This window comes from Amblyomma maculatum, chromosome 10, assembly GCF_055883805.1.
Source record: "Amblyomma maculatum isolate TAMU_Amacu chromosome 10, ASM5588380v1, whole genome shotgun sequence".
In the NCBI taxonomy this organism is placed as follows: Eukaryota; Metazoa; Arthropoda; class Arachnida; order Ixodida; family Ixodidae; genus Amblyomma; species Amblyomma maculatum.
The window spans coordinates 111,488,944-111,516,575 of NC_139353.1; the positions used below are offsets into that span (position 1 = coordinate 111,488,944).

Genomic DNA, 27,632 nt, shown 5'->3' on the forward strand with positions numbered 1-27,632 from the left:
GCGTGGGTGACCTTCAAGGCGCACGTACAACTCGAGGACTTCGGGTACACGTTGTGACGATCTCAACACTCGCTTCATAGTCTCTGCTGCAGCTGGACCACTGTGCACGCGTCTCGCTGAGCAAAGCAATATGTCCATCAAGGGGTCCATCGGCTTCAGGATGGCCGCGTTCACCGCTGCAGTGATGCTGAGCTTCTGTGCCGTCAGCGCTTTTCAAGAAGAAGAAGGTAAGTACTTTCAAGGAACCGGGGTATGAGAGAGCTACGCACTGCACTTATATTCATGACAAAATGTAGCAATGCAACGACATAAAACACTGATGGGACCAGGAGACTTGCGTCATCAAGAATAGACAAAAAATTCTAACGATGGCAACACAAACTTTGAAAAGGACAGTAGAACATCAAAACAAATTCTGCAATTTATTATGTTATTCACGTGCTACAAACTGCCTATATACACGCAAAGACAGGCAAATGAACAAACACGCCTTAAACGCGCTCATATCTAGTTACATCACGAAGCTATTTAGCTTAGAAGCATTGTCCAAAAGATAAAAGTTGATGTTCCGCTGATCTCCGAAACAAAATTTGCTTGAATATTTATAGTTGCCGTATTATGTTGGACAATATAAGGATGGTGATTCCCAAAACGGACGCGTAACACGTTTTGTGTTGAGCAAGCAGTCATTAATAGAATCTAGCCCACGAGTACACTGACGGCAATGATGACTTGATGTCTTTTACGCCATTCAGCCTAACGGGAAAAGAAATTTGTCAACCCTGCCTGAGAAGCACTTCCCATTTTAGCCCTGGGGAACTCCACAGAGAAATTGGAGACTTGTAAAATGTGAAGAAAAGTAAGAACAGAATCCACCAAAGTGGGCCTGCCCTATATGCTGACTTTTTATTTAATTTTCTAAACCACTATTTCAGTACGATAAAGTTCGCGAACTAATCTCGAGCCCTGGCAAAAACAACAGTGAGTTTAGCAGCTCTTTACTGCAAATAAGAAGGTAGAATAAGTGTGCTAATATGTGTGTAACGTTTATGTTTTATGATATATCAACTGACCCGTGTATGCGTTACTGCAAAAAAGAGCTGGTGAGCGTCCAGACGATTATCCTTCAGGCAGTCTAAGAAAGCGGGGATACGAACGGTGTCCAAGTTTGAAAACCCCGCACCGTTTTTCTCACTTCGTATTGCATAGCATTCTGTATAATTAAAAAATTACATCAGTGGCTGCAGAAGCTCTTCTATAAAGCAAATCTTTTTCAACCTTGAGAACACATCGCGAATCTCAACAAATGTAATCTCTGAAGTAGACTTTAACAGTGTCAATGTGCCGCTGTTGCTCACAATATTTATTGGCCAATGATTAAATAATTAGGCCTGATCGGCTGATAAAGTATACATGGTTTCTCCACGTGACTTCGCACTACAACTAAATTGCTGCTGGGAAAGAAATCTAGTAAATATTCTGAAACTCTTACAATAAGCTTGTTTAAATTGCATTGAAACTTTTCAAGCATTGCAATACCTTTTAAAAAGTAATGAATGCATATTTTATTATTGCAGATAGGATGGTTAAATTTGGTTCGTTTATTGAATGCGAAAGGCAGCCGCACAATAATGGCCGCTTAAATCAGAACTATCATTTCGAATGTTACTGCGAAGCTACTATACGGTGGTGTCAGCCGAGCAGTAAAATAGGAACTTGTGTCGCAAATTAGCGTGAAGAATGCGTGATTATGCTCAGCGATGCCGTGGCAGCAGTGGTGATACCATATTGCCATCGCAACAGTGCCTACGCTATCGTGCTTTAGTATGTAAGCTTCGGGTTTAAGCTTGTATGACCTAGGCTAGGTATTTTTCGACTTGGCGAATGAGGAAACACAAGGAACGTTGACGATTTTTCCTATACAAAGTGTTGAAAAATATAAATTGACAGCTGATTTTGCTCTTGAATGGCGCTGGATGGATGAGAAAGCGCGCTCTAAAAGACAACTTTGTCTTTTCTCTCAAAACGGTGTTAGGTATTGAAGTGCATTATTTCTTAGGTACTGCGTATTGGATGAAAAATTCAAAGTTAATAAATAAGCCGCACACTGTCTGTGTTATGAAAGATTGCGAATCTGTTTTACGTGGCGAAAAATCTAGGTCGCCACGGCATTACTTGCTCTGCTTTATAATAGAAAAAGTTTCTTCGTAAGACTCTGTTAGATATTTTCAGTCGGGTGAGCAGTTACCTCTCGTTGCGCATCATTAAGATGAGCCCACTCCTGAAAGCACCAAACATATATCTTTTCTTTCTATTCACACACACTAATGTCCATTTACGGGCAATACATAGGGGTCACAAACTTCACAAAATCTTTGGCGGAAGAATTGCCACTTTATAGTCCCTTGCTGCTTCCCGAAGCCGAGCTGGTTCCCATTTTCACCAATTCTCGCAACAGCATAAGGCGTGCTTCGCGCAATTGAAATCTAACCAGTCAGCACCACCGCAGGACCCGATTGAATCAACGCGAAACTTTTAAAAATAACCTGCCACCACTCGGCTTTACGTCTCTCATTTTACAGCAATCCCTCGTTACGACATGTGTGCCGGAAGATCGGCGATCTGCCTACGTAATCCAGTTTTTTTTTTTTTTTTAATCTGGAGACCGATCCGTTCCAAATAACTACAGGCCTATTTTACTGACTTCGACGTGTTACAAAATTCTGAAACATAATCTACACTCACAATATGGTTCATCTTTACCAAAACAACTTGCTTCATATCAACAAGCATGGTTTTCGGAAACAATTATTGTGTCAGAAACAGTCATTTGGGTTGGTAACAGACTTTCATCAGACATTCGATTCGTCCCTGTATATTGACTTCATATTTATTGATTTCGCGAAAGGTTTTGATCGCGTCCCCCATAATCAATTAATGATAAAAATACGTAAACTGCAACTTGACCAAAATGCTACACAGTGAAGTGACGCGTTTTTAACTAACCGGTTTCAACCAGTGAAACTACAAAATTGCTTTTCAAATCGCTCAAGAGTTGCTTCCTGTGTCCCTTAGGGTTTGGTGCTGGGCCCTCTGCTGTTTTTTTATAATATTAATGGCATTATGTCTGACTATAAATCTACAATACGATTATTTGCAGATCACTGTGTAATATACAGAGAAATATATAACGCTGCTGACACCATTGCTCTACAGATTGACCTTGATGAGCTGAGACGTTGGTGCGGCAGGTGACAAATGGCAATTAACACCAATAAAATGAAATATCTTAATTTTACTTCTGCTGCTTGCTCCAATGCTTAGACAATTAACAACCCCCTCAATGAAACTGCGGCATCGGTGAAATACCTCGGCTTGCACTTTAAAACGAATTTATGCTGGCACACACATAAATTTCATCACTTTCAAATGCTTTGAAAAACTTACGTCTTCTTAAGCACCGACTGTATCTTGCCGACAAGAACACACGACTAAGGCCTTCAACTCGCTGGTCGGAACGATATTAGAATATGCGTCAATCATTTGGAATCCTTGCCAATCCCATCTAATTAACATGCTAGAATAAGTCCAAACAAAGAAGCGCGATTCATTCTTTTACAGTACTCTCGGCATCAAAGCGTTACAGCGAAGAAAATGTCCCTCAAAAACTCCCGGCCCTAGTCATGCTATGAAAATTATATCGCTTACCTCTTTTTCATGCCGTGTAAAACTGCGGCAACCCATTTGCGGGCCAATACATCTTGTCGGTGCCACACATCTCGGCTCATGTAGATCGTAACAACAAAATTAAACCTATTTCAGCACGAACAGAAAGATTCAAGTACTCGCCATTGGTCCCGTCTATTAATGAGTGGAACTCCTTTCTAGTATCACCGTTATTCCTGAAGCATCATCTTCTCAAGCAGCTCTTTTATCACACTTGAATTCACGAACCTAATCTGATGCGCAATTTATCTTTTTTAGAGCTTTTCATTTTATTGTCTGTGTGCTTGTGCTCACCATTACGTGCTCTGAAACGTTGTCCTGTACCATGCTCAATAATGTTCGACTGTAGAATATTCATCTTTCTTGAAGTACTGTATTTCCCAGTTTTGTTAGATGTGCATTTTTCTTAATCTCCAAAAACCTGCTTCTGTTGCATGTATCAATGTATAGCTTTATTGATTGTATTGTAAATAATTTGTGCTTATTTGATGAATCCTTCCATATTTAATGCCCGCAGGGCCATTAGGGCATTTGAAATAAATAAGTAAATAAAGAAATAATTAAATAAATGCGCATGAAGTAAGCGCTTCAGTTTAGCAAGAAATGCTTCGTAATTTTTTTCACAAACAATTTCGGCTGGTAGTTTTTACCAGTGGTAAATTTCAAAGAGCATAGGTGAATGCCGCATACGTTGGGCGTGGGCAAACATTCGTGTCTAACTGATGCGTAGATCAATAAGGACTGTTTTTGTTTTTTCAATTTCCCCAGGCGGCACTACGGAGCTGACCGAATGCACGCAACAAGAAATTTCCCGCTGCTACACACAGTACGTCCGCAATTTCTACAGCTACTCGCCCCCTTACGGCAGCGATACCACACTTAGCGAGGACACCTACAACCAGATCTGCAGGTGAGATTTCTCTTCTTTTTGGCCTCCAGCGCTGACTTGTAGCAAAAACTCTTTTACAAAGAAACTTTGTCGTCAGTGTTTCGTAACAATGGGCTAATGAAGTAATCAAAACATGTACACAAAACTAAGTGTGGGGAATTTCATATAATCTGGTAGACGTCTCAGCGAAGGTTCTATAGTCAGCAAAATGTAAAGTGAAAAAGTATGTTTAACGCAAACCAATGTTTTTGTTTATTTTTTGACGTTACCAGTAGCAGACATGAGAAAGCAGGCGAGGATTTTGTGCTTCGAAGGCCATTAATAACTCCCCCCACTCCCCCTCAATTTTAACATCTGCAAACTTTGCAACTGTTAAATCATTCAGCAAAGTGAAAGAGCATATGAGTGATTTTTCTACGAAGTGAAATATGTGCCTAAAGTTCTCATCAGCAACGATGCATTATTTTGTGCGTTTCGCCACCGAGGAAAGATGGCTGCTCTCTACGAATCAAAGCCAGCTTTCATTTCTTCACTCTTTACCATCAGCTATTGTATCAACCCTTGGCCTTGATACCACCGAATATTTTTAAGTAAAGCAAAGATTAACTGAAGTTATTATTATATACCAACCTCAAAAAAGCCACTTACGTTTCCAGCCCTAAACACGAACGGTATATTTTATCTAGACATAGGCAACAGGGAAGCGAATTCTTGTGAAGACATGCCTTTTTCAAAACGTTCGTAAAACATGTCATTAGGAAAGGGAAAATGAACCTTCCTACGTAAAAGGATGGAGAACTTACCAAAACGTTCATTGTTCTTGCAGTTATTACACACTGCTATTATGCCCAATATTATTGTTATTCCGCACCTGTTATATGTATATGCAAAGTATGGCAGTACCAGTTACTAATATTTTACGTTCCTAACATTAACACCCGAACTTTTCTCATAATGATTAAACAAAACAGATTCAACCAAGTATTTTATATTAGCATTCTTGCAATCATTGCTCGTTCTGGTATTATCTTGCGCAGTCAGCACGCGAATGGAAGATTTTGCTACTGCGAATTACCGCTCAGTTTGCGTTTGAAACATTTATTGTGCTCGCTGAAAAGGCAGTTCGTTCTTATGTACATTGTTGACTATTTTCTTTTTGCGTGGATATTTTTTATCCTGTTGTTTTCACTTGTGAAACACTCCTGTAATAACCCCTTCGGGGTTGACAGTATTTGAAATATATAAAATAAATAATTACTCGTGTTTTGGTTGATGGTGACATATTACCTTCAACGTGAAAAGAACTCTTTAGATGCCATCTGTGCCGTTGCATAAATAGCGAGCTCGCTCTTGGTGCAGAGAACGTCCACCCTACTGTGCGACATAAAGGATTCTAAATTGCTTGTAAAAACGTCTTAGCTAATTGTAGTACATTATGCGTAAATATTTAGTTCGCTATGTGCTAACATGAGCATTATGAGAAGGAACAAAGTCATCGCAAGTATTTCTTGATAGCACCAAAATCACACTTTTCCGTATCGCGTGTACTATTATAATGTTGTTTTCACATTTCTCATAGAAATGAGAATTTGAATTTTGTGCTTAGATGGATCGCTGTCATATTTCTTTTGACTTCACATAAGGTATTTCATGGGTTGGAAAAACATCTTCAGATCACCAGATCTACCACTTGCGTCCGCTATGAGACGATGGTTGTTACATTAACTGGTGGGAACACTTCTCACCTTCCAACAAATTTCAGCTGCGGTGGGAGAGGGGCTGCGACTTGTTCGCTAAAACACCGAAAAAGCACACCATGATGCCTTCGAAATTGTGACCACAACTGTACTAGGTATCAAGGCCCGCATTGTTAGTTTGCGTCATTTTCAGCCGTGTTGTCTTCACCATCAATTGAATCACCCGATTGGTATACACAGCGAAAGCGGATGTTACTTGGCTACCGCCACTAACAGTTCCGATGTTTTCACCAATCTGATGACTCCAGCTGAGAGCGGAAACCACACTTCTGTGCGACATGTGCACCAAGGAGGACTTAAAGGGGCTCCTGAGATGCCACTTTCGGCAATAGTACAATGCAAGAAATCCATACAGGGGATCATTATGAGCATTCTGGTCAAATTTGAAAGCTTTGAGAGGAGCACATAATTAACAAATAATTTTTAAAAAGTGTTCCTGGCGACTGTTCGCGAGCGATTGGGGTGACACAACCCTGCGAGCAGCTCACGCGAACCTCCCATGTGACGTCTATCGGGCTTACTGGACGCGCCCGCTCATTGGACTTCCCTAAGTTACGCGAGCGGGACGATCGCCCATATCTTCGGTGCTGATAAAGCTAGCTTAAAACTTGTTGCGTTGCGGTGACGCTCGATGGGCTCCCTATTGCTTGTGCCTATTTTACATTTTCAGTAAATAGCTGTTTATGGGCCCTTTATTATAACACCACGAGCATTTCGTCTCTACAAAGAGGATACATGATTGCAATGGTACCACATCGAGGATCAAATATAGACTAGGTAAAAAAATACAAGAATGATTCGCCTCCAGTGCTACATGTTGTAGGCACGACGGTGTAGGCCTTCGTGGGTTGCCGCTTTCCACCACCTTGTCAGGATGATTGTTCGTATTCTCCCTTCCCCACTCCTTCCCTTAAGCATTGGTTTCGCAAATCTAAATATTCAGCCATATTGCTTGTGTCGTTCTACGCCCGTCGGCTTCTTGGAAGCAATGGCGAACACCGGCTGCGCAATTCCTGAACCTGTGAGAGCATGGATGGAGACGCTTAGGTGTCACGTGTTCAATAATGTGGCATCCCTAAAGTGCGATGTGCAGAAGCCCGGCTCGTGCTATCACCCAGAAGCAGCGTGCTACGTCCGTGAAGAAATAGCTTAAATAAATCAATGAACTTGTCAGCACTTTTGACATAGGTGATGAATAGTTTGTTCAGAGTTCAGGAATTTTACACTTAAACACAATAACGTGTCAGCGCTTTTGACATAGGTGAAGAATAGTTTGTTCAGAGTTCAGGAAGTTTACACTTAAAGACAATAAAAAAAGTGTCATGACTGTCGGATAATGTGAGCATCCAGAGGCGACACGAGGTTTAGAAAGAAATTCCAGAGAAATTGGAGCGGAGTTGTATGCACTCTTCATGTAGCATTCGGCATCAGGAATCCCGTTTATTTATAAGAAGGTTTCCAAGGGATTCTTATTTCTATATGAATTAACAGATCAGAGATAACTCTACAAGGTCGTTGTCTTTCGCTGATATGAGATAGAGGGTGGCAGCAGTGATTTTTTGTAACTTCGAAGTGCTCTATTAGCTCGTGGACGTTAAGCAATGATTTGTATTTTTACAGAGGCTTTAACGAGACATCGTCATGCTACGCGGGATTCGACCGCTGTCCCGACTCAATGAAAGCCAACTTCACTCGAAGAGAGGAGGGCTACCGAGCACTTCGCGCTTTGGCCTGTGATAGAGAAGCATACCAAGGTAAGACTTAAGACGCACTTGGAAAGTTTTTTAACCAAGGCAGAAGTTCGGGAACGCTTATTATTCACTGCTGATGGAACAACACCGAATATCGGCAGAACAATTGACAACGTTTAACTTTATTTTTTCCTGTATTTTTGCGCCGTATGCCACAAAAGATTTCTCAGCTCGTATTGTATAAGCACCATCAGTGTGCTCATTGGACAACGGGCATATTCAGTGACTTTGCTTATCGCTTGGATAGAAATGTTCGTGTATTTCAGCATTTTTCATGGCGTGTTCTGCTGAGCACAGTAAATATAGTTTGGTTTAGGTTGTGGAGTTGAGCGTCCAAAAGCGACTCAGGCTATGAGAGACGCCGTAGTGGAGGACTCCGGAAATTTCGACCACTTGGGGTTCTTTATTGTGCACTGACTTCGCCTCCACTGAAAAGCGGCCGCCGAGGCCGGGATTCGACAGTGAATATAACTAGAGACAAGGTGCGTTGTATAAACAGAAACAAACAGGAATACACATCATGTCACACAAAGGTGCACAGAAATGCTCTTTTGAAAACATCATTATTGCTTTTTTTTTATTTTTTGAGCTGTCTTGAAAAAATACATGCTTTATTCCTATACATAATAGCAGCAAATTACACCCGCAGAGAGAAAAATACACAAGGGCTGTTTGCTTACTCTGCGAATACCTGCTAAGACACCAAAAGTAATATATGTGAATGTATGTGGACATGGTGTAAATAAGAACATTATAGAAGGATAAATATATGTGGTTCATTGAATATACCGCTGTAAAAAGAAGCAAGAAGCAAGCGCACTAAGTAGTATGCTCGCTTGCTACCATAGTAGATGATGCGGCCGATACATTACGGTAAACAACTTTGCCGGCAGCCTGGTCTTCATGCAGGAATTCTACGGGGTTCGCAACTTCATCCCTTCATATAGCCCGGTTTTCTGCGTGCTCGATGTGAACAGCACTCTGAAGAGTGCTGGGCCTGGGCGTGGCGGAAGTTATTGTGCCCGCGGTGCCCCAATTGCCATTGTTTACTTACCACGAGACAAATGTGCCTCTTAACATTTATGATTCGTTCAGAATCAGTTGTCCGTGTTTTGATGCTTCTGCAGGAATATTCAAATTACTTTTTTTCTTGCCGGGTACGTGCTTCGGACAGATACTATAACCTGTTTTCGTAGGCGGATGTATCCAAGACGTTCATCGTAGGAATCGTCATAGGTACAACGATGCATTTCTGTTCATTGCATTGGCCGCAGAACAGAACTTATTCAGGAATACACGGTTAAGAGTGACATTTTATGGGGGTTGAAGGCATCAAGCAACTGCGTAGCTACCCTAGTGTATGTACGTCCCCTCCATAAACGGAGCGCGAGTAATAACCGTACTCGCTCTTGGCAATCAGGCGTGCAGAAGCCGACATGTGTCTTTCGGGGAAGTGATATATAACCAGGGACAAACGTCTTCTGACAGCGGTCTGAATGTCATGATTGTAGTGTGCATTTAACACGCTCCGTGAATAAAAGCGCGCCCGTAGTAATTAGCACGACGGGCAAACGGCACCGCTAGGCTATATACACATGTTAAGACGAATTGACGGCTTGTATGAGACAGTGAAGGCAAAGAGTACGATGACCCAAAATAACTAAACAAATTTCCCTTCTTGACTGAAATTTTCGGCGCGCTTCATTAGTTGCCTTTTTCAACGATAAAACTTGTTTACAAATAAACTGGACAGCAACCCTCAGTAGAAGAGCGTCACTTGCCATCAATTATGATCAGCAAAAGAATATACCAGGCATGCGACCGTTTTACACATTGTATTAACACGGACGCTTCTACACAAGCTCTCAGATGTGACTGATGCACACAAAATGCAGTGCAGTATTAAAGCATGTGGGTCGAGTCTATTCTAACCTGTATTTAGTGGCTATAGCTTTCTGAATAAAAACTGCGTACAACGGGAAATAATTGCGGCGAACGAGACCGCTGCGCAGACTTAGCGCCGTTCAGATTGAGCGCCAACGAGCGAGCTTGGCTGGGGGCATGGATGTGCAGTTTTCTCATCAAACATTTATATCCCAGCCCCAGATCAGTACTCTGCAAATGAGCAGTAGTAAAGAGGAAGAAATATTCTTAAAACTCCGAAGCAGCTCCCAAAAAATAAAATAGCCAAAAGTTGCTTTGCAAATGTTTCAATTCTAGAAGCAGGTTGACGTTGTGACTTCTCATCAAATATGTACCTAGTCTCTATTATTTTAATGTGGAACTAGGCGCGTACCTTTTTATTATCCCTCAGTTTTGGTGCAGCCGGCAGCAATTGCGGGCGCCTCGGCTACAACTCGAGCCCATGAACTTTATATTCGGCAGCCAGCGAGATCTAAAAGCGCAGCAGCTGTTATGCAATGCTTCTAATAAAATAAACATGCACCTCAATGTCGGCTTTTGTCACAAGTGCGCCGCATGTCTTGTCGCTAGCGACGCTCGTTACAGAGGAGAAAGAGGAGTAGCCGCAAATGCGGCGCAACGAACAAAATGACGTGAATAGAAAGCACAACAGAGGCGCACACTACCAACTGTAATAGTAAACTGAACACACACTTCCTCTTCAACACTAAGCCACAACTTCCTCTTCTACATCCAAGTACATCTCCTTCGCACACCTCTTCTTTGCAAAGCAAATGTCTAGCCAACAATAAAGGTTAGCAGCACAATCATCCCAGTACAACATTACATCGCCCAAGCATAACTATGCAGCACCAACTCACCCCTCAAGCTGTTATTCTGAGAAAAGGAGGAGGGTAGCGACATCCCAGCAGATGGATGCGCCGGCGCGGACAGATGTGTATTTCCCGCACAGCGCATGCGAGTGCCGCCGCAAGTGGAGCAAGAAACCAGCGGCCGGTATTGCATGCATAAAAGTGAATTCTGCCTGGAACGCTGGCGAAGATTGATGTGTTCAACGGAAGTATAGTGGGCTAGAATTGACGGATGATTGGTTGTGTTCGATGCAAAGCTCGGTAACTTGCAAGCAAAGTTTTCGCTCTCCATTTGGTTGAGCAACGTTGAACCCCTCCAATTGTTTAGCTTTCGCAGACTGGCCTCGGCACGGCTGCCTGAACTCCAGTGTTAGTCATTTTGCTTCATTTAACTGCGGCAGTCAGCATGCGTATGCACTTTTGCATCATACTGTGTACAGTAAACGCATTGACAAAAAAGTTTTGCATTGGAATGAAATACGAAAGGTTACATAGAAACAAACTGCACCCGTATCCATATATCCGGTTCTTGTCCATTCGTGCAGTAATGCGTCTAATCCAAATGAACCAACTATCCTGGAAAACCTTCTTCAGTGAGAAGGCTAGCAGTGGTGGCGTTGTATTTTGAATGAAGACACGCGATCGTTGAAGGCTGCTGTTGCAGATAAACTTTTGTGGAGTTAATCGTGTCTGGTTCCTGGTAGTGCAGGGTGCTTAGGTGCGCCCGCTACAATGTACCCGAGTCCAAACAAATATTATGAAGATCCTGCTGCGCAGCCCAGACTTGGGTGCTTCTTCACGGTGGCCGGGCATTTTCAGTAGCAAATGAGATCATCGACGGTTAGAATCGCGGTGCAGCCCCCGCACCAGCACATTCGCAGATGACTAATGTCGGCGATACATTTTCTGCACTCATGTTGAATGTGGCACAACCTGTTGCTTAAGCATTTTAGCTTCATGACAAAACTGGTCCAACCTCTATCGGTGGCATGGGCAAGCACAGCATTCACAATTGGGGCAAATGGTTCTGTTAAGGGCATGGCATTTTTTACACACAAATACAGTGACTCTGACTTTTCCACTTTGATGTGCAAGTCCCATATTATACCTTTTACTAGCAAGACGCTTACTCTACCCGATATATTTTACCTTCACGTGGCGTTTGCAAAGGTCTTCGCAGTCCAAACATCACTGACAGGCGCAATTCAGCAAGCGCTTGTAAAAGCATCTTACTGGCGCTGATTCGCTGATGTCCGCGTCTTTTTTTCAACAGAAAAATTAATTAGCTAGTCCACCCAGCAATCAGTCAAGCTGGAGCTACAGGGAGAGGTCGTTTCTTACCAACCGTTACTGGCGAGCAATTCTGATTTTGCAATGAGAAGCAATCTCAACCAGTTACACAGAAGTTTGCAACGGATTTCATTGATCCTCCTTATTGTGATCTATATGCACACGCTCATTAAGGGGCTATCATCTTATCCGTAGCTCTGCCCTCGACGCCTTCACGGTTCGCGTCAATTGGGGCCTGAATTTATTGGCAGGCCACAAGGTACAAATATTATCTGCTACATGTTACGCGGTACGGAGATTAATTAAGGCTGGTGACAATGGCACCTTACACGAGTGGCTCAATGCGGCGTGCCCTAAATAGGTACGCAGGGACATTACCTTTTAGAAAGTGGGCATAAGGTGGCTCTAGCCGCATGTCTCGACTACGGGCTAAGTTGCCGTTGTATGCTGTCAAGCCGTAAGTGGAAAACGATCCTCAATGTGCATAGTGACTTAAACAACCGCAAAGGGATAAAGATACAGGACTAATTCCAAGCGAGGGATCCCAAACGAAAGCTACATGACTACCGCTTTATTGACAGGAATGATTTCGAGACATTATTTTAGGGTGAATGCAGTTGAAGATAAACTTAGATAAAAACTCTTTCCACGTGGTAATCCCCGCCAAGCCATTTTCGAAGAGCTCTGGCGGACGCGTCGGCGCATATTAGTGCGGCCAACAAATTTTCACTCTCTATTGTACAATGTGCTCCTAGACCAGACTTTCTACAAATATACCGACCAGCAGCAGCGTGTATTTTCACGTGAAGAAATCGTACAAGTGAATGATGAAATAATATTGCGCATTTAACCTCGCCGCGGTGGTGCAGTGGTTTGGGTGCCCGACTTCTGTGCCCATGGATCGGGATCAAATCCCTGCTGCGGTGGGCGAAAAGAAAAACGCCCGTGTGCTGTGCGATGTCAGTGCACGTTAGAGGACCGCAAGAGGGCGAAATTTTTGGATCCCTTCACTACGGCTACTCCATAACCTGAGTCGCTATGCGACGGTAAACCACACAAAGTATCAAATACAGCGTCTTTAAAAATAACTGCTTCGCCTTCACTTTTCGAGCATATTTGCCTGCGCAACAAAGCCAGCAGACATGCTTCGCGAGCAACAAATCGCATAAAAATAAATGCGCAAATTCAGGATGGGCATTTCGTACTGTTAAGTAGGTTTCTAACTTTATGACTTTTTCAGAAAGGCTAACAATTTTTGTTTTACAGCGTTGCGACATGAGCCGAGGTGTTTATAACTGTAATATACTACGGCGGCAAAAATGCATGCTGAGATCCATATGCGTGGTATTCCTTTTTTTCTGAAACAAAATAAATTCTTCTTACGCAGCAAAACATAATCCCGTGCTTAAAAAGATTTTCTTTGAAGTTGCAACGTAACTAAACCATACACTTGGCAAGAATTCACAAACGAAAGGAAATTGACGTGGAGGGTGTCTCGATGAAAATGAAGCAATGTGTGCGGTTTTATAAAAGCGAAGTTTGTTCGAAAGGAATTGATATATATATATATCTCATAAAGTTTTCCAGGATCCAGCAAAATGCATAAGAAGGCTCACGTCATTACATGTTTTCACATTTAATTCAAAACAGTGCCCTTGGATACGTGACTTGAGCTTTCATGTTAGACTGTAAAAAAAATGTCTATTTCTGCGCGTTGTGCTACCTACTACGGCACGTGCATTCTGCATATTTGTTCAGTGTGGTAGATGACTACATAACTTTTGACATGTTTGTGGGTCATATCTTAATATACGGAATGCGTGCTAATAATTACATTTTGCTCATGTGCGTGGTCATTGTGTGTGCAATTTGTGCGTATCTGCATATTGTGCCGAAAATGCACAGCATGTGCGCCACACGCGCCATAGCGAAACGGTGTAACCTCTTCGACAATGCATGATCTCTGCCTGTACGCGCAATTTGCTGTATTATTATTACAGGAAACGTACTTCCCACACGTCCGTGGGTAGCGCATGTATGTATGCAAGCATAGCCTGCCTTTCGCATTCATTGAAGAAGGCCGGGGCCTGGCCAGACCGTCCGAAATAAAACATTGTTTTCGCTCGTGCGCGCTTACCTCGTGATATATATATATATATATATATATATATATATATATATATATATATATATATATATATATATATATATATATATATATATATATATATATATTTGTGTGTGTGGAAACAGCGCACATCAACTAGTTCAAACGAGAAGCTCAAACAATCTTTATAAACAAGTTATCAACAAACGTCAGGATCACAATTACAAATCCAAAGCAAGGGTGATACATTTAACCACAAGAATAATGAGACAAAAGACAAAACCCAAAGAATCCGAATTCATATGGGCTTTAACATTTGACAAATGCAAACACAAGGTAGCTATGTAGTAAGGAAATATATTGTGACGTCATTTGGGCTCAGATTAGATAGACATTTGTATTTAATTTGAGCTAACGGCCAGTTGTTTTCAAGTGCTTGTAGTTTACATTTATTTCGAAATTTTTTAATAAAGCAAATACGTGTGCTTCGGTTGCAGATTGAGCATTCGCCCTACAGGGTGGTCTTTTGAAAAATCAACAGATTCGAAATGTTGGTCCACCGTGCGATATTTCGAAGCAGACCCCTTTACGTACTAAACAGCAAGCTTTTCGTGCTGTGATTCGAGTGTCATAATCTTCATATTCTTCATTTCCAGTGACAGAGTTGCACTAAGAACGTTCAATAGACAGTTTACTGCCGGAGCCGAGTATACAAATATTGGCATATTCTAGTAAATCAGTCCACGCATTGCCAGTATCGGTGGAAGAACTCGCAGTTTTGACCAGTAATTTATATTTAAAATTTATCAGGAAACCCAGGTTTTAGCAGATCGTAGCGCCATAGTCAGCGTTTCAGCTGCTACTAACACGTCATCTGTTTGCGCTGCGTCATGAGACAAGTATTTGAGTTTATATCGCGATAAGGCAGTTTATGTTTATTCTTTCAATAAATTAGAGCTATTGTTATCATTTAATCGTCCTTGATTGTCTCTTAAAATGTATTCAGAATGATAACTGCTCAACCAAAGACTCCCAGGACCGCGCCATACTTGTAGTGGTGCTGCCATCAGCAGCGCTCGTATAAGCAAAATCAGTGTTTGGTATCTGCAGTAGATCTCCGCAAGTTTATTTATTCATATGATTATATTTCAATCTATTTTGGCAGTCTTAGTGAGAGTTAAAAAAAAATTACATTTTAGTCAATGACACGTTCTGCACGCGACGAAATGTTGTGTAGAGCTGCATAGAGTTACTACACTAATTGGGTGTCGTCTCCACAAAGTCAGTGCTTGCAGACGCTGTCTACAGCTGAGAAACCGAGACTGCTATGTAGAAATGGTTCTGCAGTGCTTCTGAGCTCTAAAGCCGTGTATTCTTTATTTCGGCAATGGAGCTTTCGATTGAAGACAGAAAACAAACGCTGAAAAAGATTGCCCTTTTAATTAGGTACCCTTCATATATATTAAAAACCTAAACTACCCTTTAAATACATGGCTAATCATGGCAACACATCCCAAAGCAAAGCGTAAAAAAAGTAAATGCTACTAAACAAGCATCATATTTCGCTTGTGCATAGATATATATTGCTTCCCACTTATGTTTGCTCGCCTTATGTAGTGCTCCCGGGCTTTGAAGGGAAAAATAAATTAAATGAAATACCTGTTTAGGTTAGGTAAACCGCCACCTACTTGTTATAGCTTTCTACCCTAACGTTATGACAAGTACGCGCCTTTAGGTTTAAGTAAACAATGATGATAGTTAATGCGTTGAAGTTACGGAATGACATTATGAACTTTAAGCGCCTCTGTTACGTAAAAGGCTGAAGGCTCACAGAAAACGATTTTAGGTGGAAAAAACGTTTATGCTAAACTGCGGAACTACTACTGTAGTGCACCACGTACAAAACGCTCATTAATGCACTATTGCATTGGAACCGATGGTTCAAACGCGCCAAGAATAGCCTAAAAAAGCACATTTTTGACGTGGAAATTACCAGCCAATGAGCGGCGCTGCCATCGATGGCTGTGGTGGACACTTGCACCCCCCCTTTTCAAAGGGGATACTCTTAAGGTCTATCCATCCTCTAAACAAGTCTTCTCGAGTTGCCCTGATTAAAAGGATCCGCCTGTTTGTACAAAGCATGCGCAGTGTGTTTTAAACAAAGGCACAAGGATAAGTTGTGATCGGGAACTTGTCGCAGTTAGCTTGCATTTGCAGCCTCGCTCTAGTGAATACGCCTTCAACGTTCTTGCGCATCTCTTTGCACCCAGGTCTCTGGGTAGCAAATGTTTTCCTCTCTGGAAAGGGCGCCACATCTTATGAGAAACGCCTACCATGCACATACTCATTACATAGCAGACTCTTGTTTAAAAAGTTTAAAGCGAAACCTTGTATGCAAATATGCGCAGCAAAATTTAAAGTGAATCGTTACAATGCAAGCGTCAGCGTGAGTCATGATAGGGCTTTTTCCTCTGCTACTCTCAGATAACGAAGTCTAGTACAGTGAGCGGATGCAGAGTACTCTTAAACGACGCTTTAACTTTATCCAGTACTCTCCTTGAGCTCATATATGGTGCCCGTTTCGTAAATAAGAAAAGAATGGCGTTCTTTTACATTCTTGTTTTCAGATGCGCTCAAAGTGAGATATTGCGTGGACCCGCGTAAAATGGGCGAATGCATAGTGGAAGAACACGGTGAATATGAGTTTGACAGAAACTTCGAGAAATTTTTCTGTGCGTAAGTACCGTTTTAGTATTCTTAAATGCTGTTTTCAAATATGCAGTTTCCTCATTTCCTTTATTTTTTTTTCCAGCTTAGCAGTTTGCGAACTAGTCTTAAGAGCAACTGGAAGCCCCTGATACAATAAGCACGCCTCCAACCGCAAACAATCGAGCCCAGGTTGTTTACGAAGATATCTGCGGTAATTGTGATAGGTCTGTGATGTCACGTGGGCGGCACTCAGCTACTGGTAGCATCATCGTCCACAAAGTTTCACGAACTCTAACACAGGCGACGACTTTAGCGCTTGCTGCATGAGCCTATGCATCTCATAAGCGAGCATAAAGCGTTCAGAGGGCTGGCTGAAAAGCAGGCTATCATAAGCTTATTTAATAAACCTAATAATCTTAACCTCATAATACAGTGAATGACATAGAGAGGAGTGCGGATAAGCAGTGGTATTGATGGGTTTGAAAGTGAAAGGCAAACAGAAAACCCCGCAGACTATGATAACGGTTTTAATGGTTTCAGTTTATCAGGTTTTGTAGCGGTGCTGGTGTTATTGTTGTGTTAATGTATTCTTTGTTCTGCAACCTGCTTGGAGCTCAGGTTCCCATTGTGTCTGTTATAAAGGTTGCACATATTACGTTTTAATTTATCAGAAGTTGGAATAACACGGGCAGTACTATCTAGGTCAAGATTGAGAGACCCAAAATTGTTTTTTTTTAATGTTTTTGGCGCACCAGAAGTGGTGGAATAGTGGAAGTATTCGGCAGGATACAGTTGGCACGGTATTATGGTAGCCCTTTGTAACAACTTATCGATTTTAAATATTTTATTAATTTTCCATACCCTCAATCGCCGAAGCATTAGAGAGGGGAATGACTTAAATATACGTAACAATGTGGAAACTGTAGCAACTAAACAAAATGCAAACACAGTGGGGCTCTATGTTTCCGTGCAGTGTAATATAAACATTAGGGAAAGTAAAGTCATATCGTCGCTGCAGCAAAGTACCAGCGGGTGAGTGTTTCGGTCGAAATAAGGAGAGCATTTGCTTTAGATGTTCCGCTGGGCTTGTTTACGAACCGTTCATGAGCCCCAAGAGTCGCGTTATCACGAAATCGACCTGAATCGCTCCTTTACTATGGACCACAGTCACGTAACAACGCTAGACTAAAACGGCGAGTCAAACAAATCAAGAGCGGAAGAGCGGTACATTAACTTGCACTCTTGTTAGGGAAACGCACTGCTCTAAATAAAGCTCATTATGCACTAAGTGCAACGCTGCAGAGCTCATAATCAAAGCAAACTGGAGCAAAGACTAAGCGTAAAACGCTGGGCTAGTTAGTTTCGAATAAAATTGTGAAAACTGATTCCAGCGCACAAAAACACACGGGGACGAAGATACAGAAGAGACCACGAACCGTGGATTTGTGTTGAGGTTTATTTTAAAAAATCTGTATGTACAAAGGAAACGCAAGGGCACAAAAATATTCCACGATGTCAAACATCAAATCCTTATAGTGGGCATGAGTACCACATCACACCCTTTTACCCCATCGACGCACCTTCTCATCTCCTACCTGGCTGATCGAACACGTTTCCCTTATTGTATTGCTTTTTGCTTTCCTCAGTAGCGCCACAGAAGGGCCGCTGATAAAGCTCTGTTTCATGAAAAGTACTGAAATTTCTTTTGACTCTTTAACTTGCATAGCACCTGTGGCATTTACAAAAACGCCGTACATGCTGGCTTGTGCGAGCAACGGCATATCTTGTCGACTATAGGTGACCACTGCCAGTTAAAGAATGAGCGACCGGCGGTGCTCGACAAACGTTCAGCGTCCCGTCTGTTCGATGTACCGTTTGGCACATGCGAGAGGGATCTTGCATACCACGCCAACCTCACATTTAACGAGCGGCGCCCAGATTGAGATGACGACGAGAAAGGGACCATGGGGAAAAAGGGAAGAGGACGAATGGTCGGGTCGTGCTGGGGTGTCTAGCAAGCGGACTCAAGCTACCGACGCTTCTCATACGGGCAATAAATTTTTGCTCGTAACACTTTGGTGAGAGATGCGGCGTACACGTTCCCCGGATACCCCGAAGGCGGACCAAAGTTCTTGTGCTAGTTGATTGTGCGCCAGTTATGGCTTTGGTTGATACTGAAGCCACCGTATCTGTTACGAATGGTGCTTTCAAGTGTCGCCTTGGACTGAAAATGTTTTCTCAGTGATGGAACAAAAGTGTGCAGTTTTATGGCGTTAGTGGCGAGCCGTTGCCTGCTATTGAAGTGCGCCGCGTTGAAGTCTCTTTGGGTCATGAAGTGTTCAGTGCGGAAATGGCGGTGCTTGCACGATCAACGCAATACGTTATCCTTGGGATCGCCTTTTTGAAGATGTGTGGTGCCAACGTCGACTGTCATACTGGTGTGATTAGCGTCGACCAACGTGCTAACTCAGTTCTTATGGAAGGCTAGTGTAGTGGTGTCACTGTGTTTTATGTTTCCGAAGATATTATTGTGTCCCCTTCGTCTGCTGCGTGCGTACGGGTTTCCTGCCGCGACACCACCGTCGACAGGTTCGATGCAAGTGTAAACCCAATGCACGACACTTGCCCAAAGAAAAATGTATTGATTCTGCAGGCTCTGTGACAAAGGTCGCACTTCGCACTGGAATGTGAATTGCGCCACCGAGTCTGTTGTTCTGCCCAAAGGCTTGAAACTTGATGGAATCCCTGCACCAGTGATTCCTGTCCGGAAGAAGGACGGCACACGGCATTTGGCGCTAATTATAATCGTCTGAATGAAATCACTCTGAAAGACATATATCCTTTTCCTCGTAAAACGATGCCATCGACTGCCTTTCTTCAGCGTTCTACTTTTCTTCCGTAGATATGATTCGGTTATTGGCAAGTTCCAGTGCATCCATCCGTCATAGAGAAAACTGCAGTTATTATACCCGATGGCCTTTACGAATTTAAGGGGATGCCATTCGGCCAGTGTAATGCACTAGCCACCTTCGAGAGATTCGTGAATTCTATACTTCGCGGATTAAAATGGAAGGTCTGCATGTGCTACCTAGACGATGTGGGAATTTTCTGGAAGACGTTCAGCGAACAGAACTGCCGATTAGATCTTGTGCTAGACTATGCGCAAAGCAGGCCTTGTGATGAACTCGAAGCAATGCTGCTTTGGTGATCGCCAAGCGCTTATTTTCGGGCACCTCGTGGATAAAGATGATGTAAGGCCTGATCCCGGCAAGACTGAAGCGGTCGCGTCCTGATAGCCACCCGAGTCCCTCAATCAGCTGCGTAGCTTCCTGGGCTTATGCTCAAACTTTCACCGTTTTATTCATTGCTTTACGGACATCGCGCACCCCCTGACAAACCTCCTTCACACAGATGTGCCTTTCGTCTGGACATCTGAGTGCGACTCCGCCTTCCGCCAACTAAAATTCCTTGTCACGTCTCCTCCCGTGCTCCGACACTTCGATTCATCAGCGAGGTTCAGATACGAGTGGTGTTGGAATTGGTGCAGCTCTTATGCAGCTTTGCGAAGGCAAGGAGCTCATTGTTGCCTACGCCAGTCGATCACTTAGTAGGCCGGAACGGAATTACATCGTCACAGAGCACGAATGCTTAGCCGTTGTGTTTTGCTACGCAGCCTTTTCAATGCTGTCTTTAATGACGCCGGTTCAGTGTCTTCCCCGCCAACCATGCGCTCTGTTGGTCAATTACCCTCAGGGACCCGTGCAGCCGCATTGCGCGATGCGCCCTGCGGCTGCAAGAGTATGATTTCACAATCGTGTACAAAAGTGGTCGTACGCAGATTGTCTTTCACGCCCTGCCCGACGGACGGAGCCTGTTGCCGATAATTTCGACAGTTACGTCGCGTCGGTGTGACCAGCTATATTCAACAGGACGACTTTAAAAACAGACCAGCGCAAAGATCTAGCCCTACAGTCTGCTTTTGCAAAAGCTCAAGACCCATCAGATGGACACAACTTTTGCGTCCGTGATGGCCTACTATGGGAGAAAAACTATTCTTCTACGGGGCCCCTCTTCCTTTTAGCTCTTTCAAAGAGCCTGTACACCTCTGTTTTGCAGGCCATGCACTATGATTCTACCTCCATCCATCTTGAAACTGCGGGCCTAGAAACGGTTCTATTGGCCGAAAATGCGACCGACGAATGAGAGGTACGTCACCAGCTGCACTCAGTGTCAGCGCTCTATATAAACGCCCAACAAGCGATGCAGCTGGGCACCTTCGCCCCTTGACTCTACCTCGTGTACCATTTCAACAAGTGGGCGTTGATCTCCGAGGTCCCCTACCGCTATCAGATAATGGAAGTCATTGGATTGTTTATGTTGTCTACCTGACTCGGTATTGCGAGACGGCAGCCCTACCCCCGGCCCCCGCATCTAATGTGCCCTGTTTTCTGATATGGCAATAGTCCGCCGACACGTACATCCGCGAGTTAATTATTAGCGGCCATTGTTGCTAGTTCAACGCCGACGTCGTGGAGCAAAGCAGTCGCTGCGTTCGTGCGCCTGTCATTTTCGCCATTTATCGCCTTACCATCCTCAGACGATGCCTAACTGAACGTACGAACCTTGCCATCATGAACATGCTGTCCATGTACATTGATTCCACGCACAAGAACTTAGACAGCGTCCTACCATTTATCTCTAGCGCTTTTAATACCTCCCGCCATGAGACTACTGGTTTCAGGCCATTCTTTTTGCTTTACGCTCGTTCCCCACGATACGCCCTGGACTCCATCCTGCCTTTTCCTGCTGGTCCTGATGAAGATTCCTCTATCGCGGAGACACTCTGCCTCGCCGAGGAACCTCGCCGCCTTGTTCGCCTTCGTATTCTTGCATCTCAGTATCGCTCAAACGCATGCTACGGCTCACCACCGTCACGTCCTTCACCAACCTAGGGAGTTGGTCTTGCTGTGGTGGCCTGTCAGGAAGCGGGGCTTGTCCGAAACGCTGCGGTGCGACTATGATGGACCTTTTGTCGTCCTTGACCAACTCAGCGGGCTCAATTACCGCATCGCACGCCTCACGACCAGCGGCCGTCGTTCCGCGAAAAGCGAAGACGTACACGTTGCTCGCCTGAAGCCTTTCTCATCACGCGACGTCGTTTGACTCGCCCTGCGAGCTTCGGCTGCATAGTGCGAAGTGTGACGCCCAGGTCAAGACGACGACGAGAAAGGGACGATTGTGAAAAAAGGAAGAGGACAAACGGTCGGCTCGTGCTGGGGGCTCTAGGAAGCGGTCTCAAGCTTCGGACGCTTCTCTTTCGGACCATAAAACCTCGCTCGTAACAATATTTTCAGCGCAGTGTCGTTCTCTTATGACCCGACTGACCATATAAACATAGGTAAAGGGTAAAGAAAATAAAGGGTTACTTCCGTACTTTCCTCCTCCAAATAGCAATTTCCAAGGAAGCCGTCCTCACACAAAAAAACAATGAGTAAGAGAAGGCAGAACTTCTTTATGACCTTTTTTGGACAAGGCTAGCGTCTGTCATACTCATATGTGATATTTCCGTCCATTGTGTCTTAATAGGTGCAAGAAATTATGATTTTGTGGATAATTTTGGCCAATAGCAACATTTTTGGAAACGCGCTTGCTTAGGCTGTTTAATTATAACGTTTCGAGCACTCTGTTTAACTGTCGGTTCATTTCGTTTTGTTTAATTTCATACCCTAATCTATCTAGAAGCAAGAGCAAAAACTAGCACGAGCTCGTCTTACGCGCTAGAATGCTGCGCTCCTTGCTTTTCTGGTAACAAACGCTCCGCAAAATTTTGCATATTACCACCCTTTCGCCATGTTTAAGGAGTACACACCTCGAATGGGTCTTTGCCAAATATTAGGCAAAGTTCGCCACTGCGCATCAAATGTGCTAGTAAGATTGGCAACTCAACACAAGGACAATTTAGCAAGAATATTAGAGATTATCATATCACGAGCTCTGTTTGCAGCTTCAAGTGAAATAATCATACTTGGTATCTTTTCAGGTACAGTCCGACGCAGAAGGCCTGCTACGACAGGGCATGGAATGCGTCTTGTACACTGCCTCTGGAGACGAGAAGAACAGCGGTTACCCGAATTATGACCACTGGAGAGTTGATACACGACTGCGAAAGGTACTCACTTACCCATGGTTGATCGAGGAGTGAAGGGGCCCATCTTTTTACGTCTGGGCAAGATTAGCATATATATTTCGGCACATATTAGCGATATATTTTACCTATAGTGTCGATTGTTTTATAAAGGAAACAAAATACTAGCAGCCTGATTTAAGTAGTTCACTGCATTAAGTATTCCTTAAGCTTGTATTTTTATACGACCCTGAGAGCTAGATGCCCACTTTTTACGAGACTCGCTTCGTGGAAAGAATAAGCAACTTATAGGAAAAGTCAGCGTTGCAGTGAAACCAAGAGGTTGATATGATTTAAGCACGGTTGTTAGTTTTGAGCATTACTCGGCGACCTCGAACACACGCTGGGGCCGACTGCGAAGTTCGAACTCTTTGCCAAGCGTCATATAAAATTGCGGCACCGAATGTAATCAGGATGTCTTATGTGACCGCTCTTAAACCCTACATCACTAACGTATGTTATAACGCGACAGCTTTTTCGGCTCCGTGTAGCAGAAAACGAGGTTTCGGCATTTGGTTGGAACGCGAAAATCAGATGTATTGAAACAATAAACAATATGTTTCGGGAACCCGCAGAGTCGAAAGCGGTTTTTACGCAGTTCGAGGCGAGAACGCAATCACTCCGCCACAGTGCGGAAATGGTTCTTTGCGAATAAAGGTAGGCCCAATCTTTGCATTACCTTATGAATTTAAGCTAATGTTTAGGTGCGTCATAAAAAAGAAAATAATTACGGAAATAATAGTTAAGCGAGTAGCAAACAACAATTCCGCTTTGTTCACCTGTTTTCTCGCCTGCGGTACGGCACACTGCAAAGTTCCTTCGATTATGCGACAATGCTGCCACAGATGCCGCGAGCCGCCATCCGATTGAAAGCGTTATAAATCAGTCCATCTTCTTCAAACATTTGGGTTTAAACGCTTTTGCGTTTAACTCCTAAAAGCGAAGCTTAAGGGTGCTCGAATTTTCTTATACAGCATTTTAGTGCCCAGAGAGCGCAACCGGATTTCAATACAATGTCAACACGATACCGCATAGAAGTATATCAAAGCGTCGAACCTTCGGACAGTTCATATGATTGTTGCATTCAATATCCGGGTTCGTGGCTTCTCCTGGTCCATCCAGAATATTCTTTGCATGATGCTGGCGCTGATTTCTTAGTTCCTCGCGAGTTTTAAGCAGGGAGAAGCGTGTTGGGGAAAATAACCGGTTTCCCGTGGCATAGAAACAAATATGAAAGAATTTGGATCTCTACTTCGCAGTTTAACTCACGGGTATTGCTCACCGCAGACTTTTTATATTGATTAACGGCAAGAGAACATTCGCGTGCAACTCTCTGGAACGGTAAGCCTGGCGGGGGTTGCGTGTTCGTGTCTTTTGGTTCCTTCGTGTCCTTGGGGTCGTTTTATGATCTCGTATCTGGTCGCTTCGTCTCTGCTCCTTGTCTTGAGATCCGGGCTACAGGCGGGGCGGCGGTAGTCGCGGCTGGCCGGATATGGCCAGGAAGGGCTGGGGAGAAGCTGCGTGAATAAATTCCAGGGATCTTGGTAAATGATCCCGGCGTACGAGTGGTGTCGATAATCCAAGACAAAGATGTGTATGACGTACGCCGCATCTCCAACCAAAATGTTACCTGGGGACAAGCAAGAAGACGGCGCAATATGGCGACAGGGTGAACGATGATTTTAATGGCTGGTTTAGCATGAGGGCTTCTCTCGCGCAAGTGCCGATCTTCTTAGCAACACTACTGCACAATTTAGATTCTCTACATCGACGATTTATCGGTTCTGCATAAAAGAAACTGCAGGATGATCAGGAAAATCGTCACTCATGTTCATAGTTCTCATTTAAAACAGCAAGTTGCACGCTTGCTTGGATGGAATTTCGACTACAAGCTTACAAAAGGGGGTGGTCGTTTGGTAATCACCTTCTGCCTATTGCATTTAGGTTCATGCATTAAAGAAAAGGTCAAGAACATAAGTACGTTTTAGCACTAATACTGAACTTTACCTGTTTTTGCGCAGATGTTTGTGTTTATGGAGGCTGAATAGTGAATCTTGCACAAGCAGTCCAGGCAGGAGAATATCGGCATTTCTGAGAGTTAATACGTCAAACTGTGTCTACGTCATGCAAAAGGAATACCCATTATTTAAGCTTAATAAAGAGACGTCAAAAAATTATTATCTTGTCTAAATGTAATCTGTTCACCTATTTTAAATACTGTTTATAATGAGTGTGCAACCTGCTTGGAAATTAGGTGTTTTAAAAAAGAATAAGAATTCTAAGAAATCAAGTGTCTTCAAAACATGTTCTGGTTTGGAATACCTAAATGAAGATACCGTCTTTCGGCAAATATTTCCGCTGTCATGTACCTCGACGTAATATGCAAGCCCTTGACAGGTTGCAGTGGAGAGTCGTTTTTAAGCGCCTAATTAATATCTGAATTTATCTGATTATCTAAACTGCCAGTCGCATCGTCCTCCCTGTCCTCTACAAATGGATGCAATGTTTAAATAGAAATGTATCTAAACTTAAGAGCAACATATAACTGTAATGAGGGTTTTTAACTTCCATGCGTCTTTTTCCAGAATGTATCAACGAGCACCCAAGCCTCGTAGTACCAACACCACCGCAAGCGATCCTGAGGCGCCTGGTAACTGTTCGGCTGAGATATCCGAGTTAAGAAATCTCCAGGCGAAGGCACTGCAGACCCTCTACTCACTCCTCGAGAAGGTCGAAGCGATGGAAGAGGCTGACAAAAAAGAGCGCATAGAAAACGCCAAGATCGTCCATCAGCAGACAAAGTCAATCGAAGCTCTTGAATTAGTTGTGCAGGGGCTACAGAGAGACATCGCTCAGCGGCGGCTGTCTGAATCGCAAACTCCCAGTGAGAGGAGCCGCCGTGGTCTTTTCTGAAACGTCATTCTAAAAATAACTGGCAGATGCACACTGGTCGGGCATCTGTAACTTCTGTGCTAGCTCTATACTGCAAGTATTCTTCAAAATCGAGTTATTCTGAACCTTCACCTTGAGAAATATACCGCACAGCAACAACGCCTACCACATGAAGAAAAGGCACAGTACCTGTCACATTTCTGGGTGGGCGCCTGAACGGCGTTGTAAGGGAACGAACAAGGCAGGAGATTAAAGCGTAGTAAAGCCATGCTCTTGAGAGGTGAGTTATGGGCATTAGATCAACATTTATTCCACAGCCCATTTTTAATTTTGCCGACTTGTTATAACCGTACATTTCCAATCCTGTATGTTGTTCGCACGTTTCACGTGAACATGAAATAAAAATTAGCAGTATAAATTGCCCCATATCAACTAGCTTTTTCCGTGCACAATTGCGGTGTGACTCCTGATGGAGTAAGCTGAGTAAGCAGCAGCGGCAGTATTCGTGTTATATTTCTGTAGCTAACAATCCCATGCTAGCTGGACTCAGCACACAACGACGAAGCACAAGAACAAGAAGGGCGACAGGAAGAAGTCCTGATGGGATCAAACCAAGCGTGGAATATAACCAACTAACGCAATAAAAGATATTGTACAATCGCGGCAACTTTTGACATGCGGTTTGAGCTCTAAAGCAGGGATGCTACTTTTACAAAGAGGTCAAATATTTAAATACCAAAATTAAATGTGTAAAAAAACCCAGACTGTTTGGCAATATGGCTGCACCGGACGTATTATAAAGTCGTTTTTCATTTTCTCATTACCCTGTATTTTTACCCTATGCGAATAAACTATATTATTCCACTGCAATTTCGTGTCAAGAAAAACAGGGATAAATGATTATTGCTGGTCTATTAGAAAGTTATCTCGGCTGCCAAGAGGCACAACATAAGTAGGCTTCCCATCACGGAAATTGGAGCTTCTTCCTTTAATGTTGGTTTCTTTTAATAAATTGCCGGCCCGCTATGTTATTCGCTTCAGAAGAACGATTAGCCTCTAAATCCTTATTCACACTTGGCTAACAGTTAGACTACGTAATTACTCTGCAGACAAATGTTTTGCCCGGATATCTTGCGACAAACGATCGCTTAAATTGTAGGGCGAAGGAACCGGCGCGTAAAGTGTGCGCTATAATACTGATCTATTTCAGAATTATTAACTGCGCCCGCGCAAACTGAACAGGTGATTTTCAGGATGCCTTAAGCACAGCCTGCATCCAAAGTTTTTCTGGCATTTTCGACGGCGTCGACGTTGGTAGAGCAGTTTTTTCCTCCGCCAGAGAGGGCGTTTTCGGGAAAACCCCGTGTTCTTGTGGAGCAGAAAAAAAAAAAAACCGACGCTGCGCAGGTGCTGAGAAAGGGCAGAGAGAGAAGACCAATTAGAACCGAAGCGGTCTTCAACTGCTTCTGGTCGGACCCACGCCGTTCGAGGGAGTCGCGCCAGCCGTTCGCCTCCCCTTGTGATACCTTAAACATTTAAACATTGTCTACCAT

The 27,632-nt window shown here is 43.4% G+C and overlaps 1 protein-coding gene across 1 annotated transcript; it reads left to right on the top strand.

Moving 5' to 3' along the window:
* On the top strand, positions 1 to 26,507 carry LOC146177245 (uncharacterized). Its single transcript, XM_084580411.1, has 6 exons — positions 1 to 227; positions 4,495 to 4,636; positions 7,993 to 8,126; positions 16,922 to 17,030; positions 23,044 to 23,172; positions 25,773 to 26,507. The coding sequence occupies exons 1-6, from the start codon at positions 131 to 133 to the stop codon at positions 26,098 to 26,100; spliced, it is 939 nt and encodes a 312-aa protein (XP_084436537.1). The 5' UTR covers positions 1 to 130; the 3' UTR covers positions 26,101 to 26,507.
* Positions 26,508 to 27,632: the final 1,125 nt, after the last annotated feature.

Bases quoted from the DNA above. Each gene is read 5' to 3' on its own strand.
- LOC146177245 (XM_084580411.1), top strand. From the start codon at position 131: ATGTCCATCAAGGGGTCCATCGGCTTCAGGATGGCCGCGTTCACCGCT. The intron at 4,637-7,992 runs GTGAGATTTCTC...GTATTTTTACAG, and splicing joins ACCTACAACCAGATCTGCAG to AGGCTTTAACGAGACATCGT. The intron at 8,127-16,921 runs GTAAGACTTAAG...TCTTGTTTTCAG, and splicing joins TGATAGAGAAGCATACCAAG to ATGCGCTCAAAGTGAGATAT.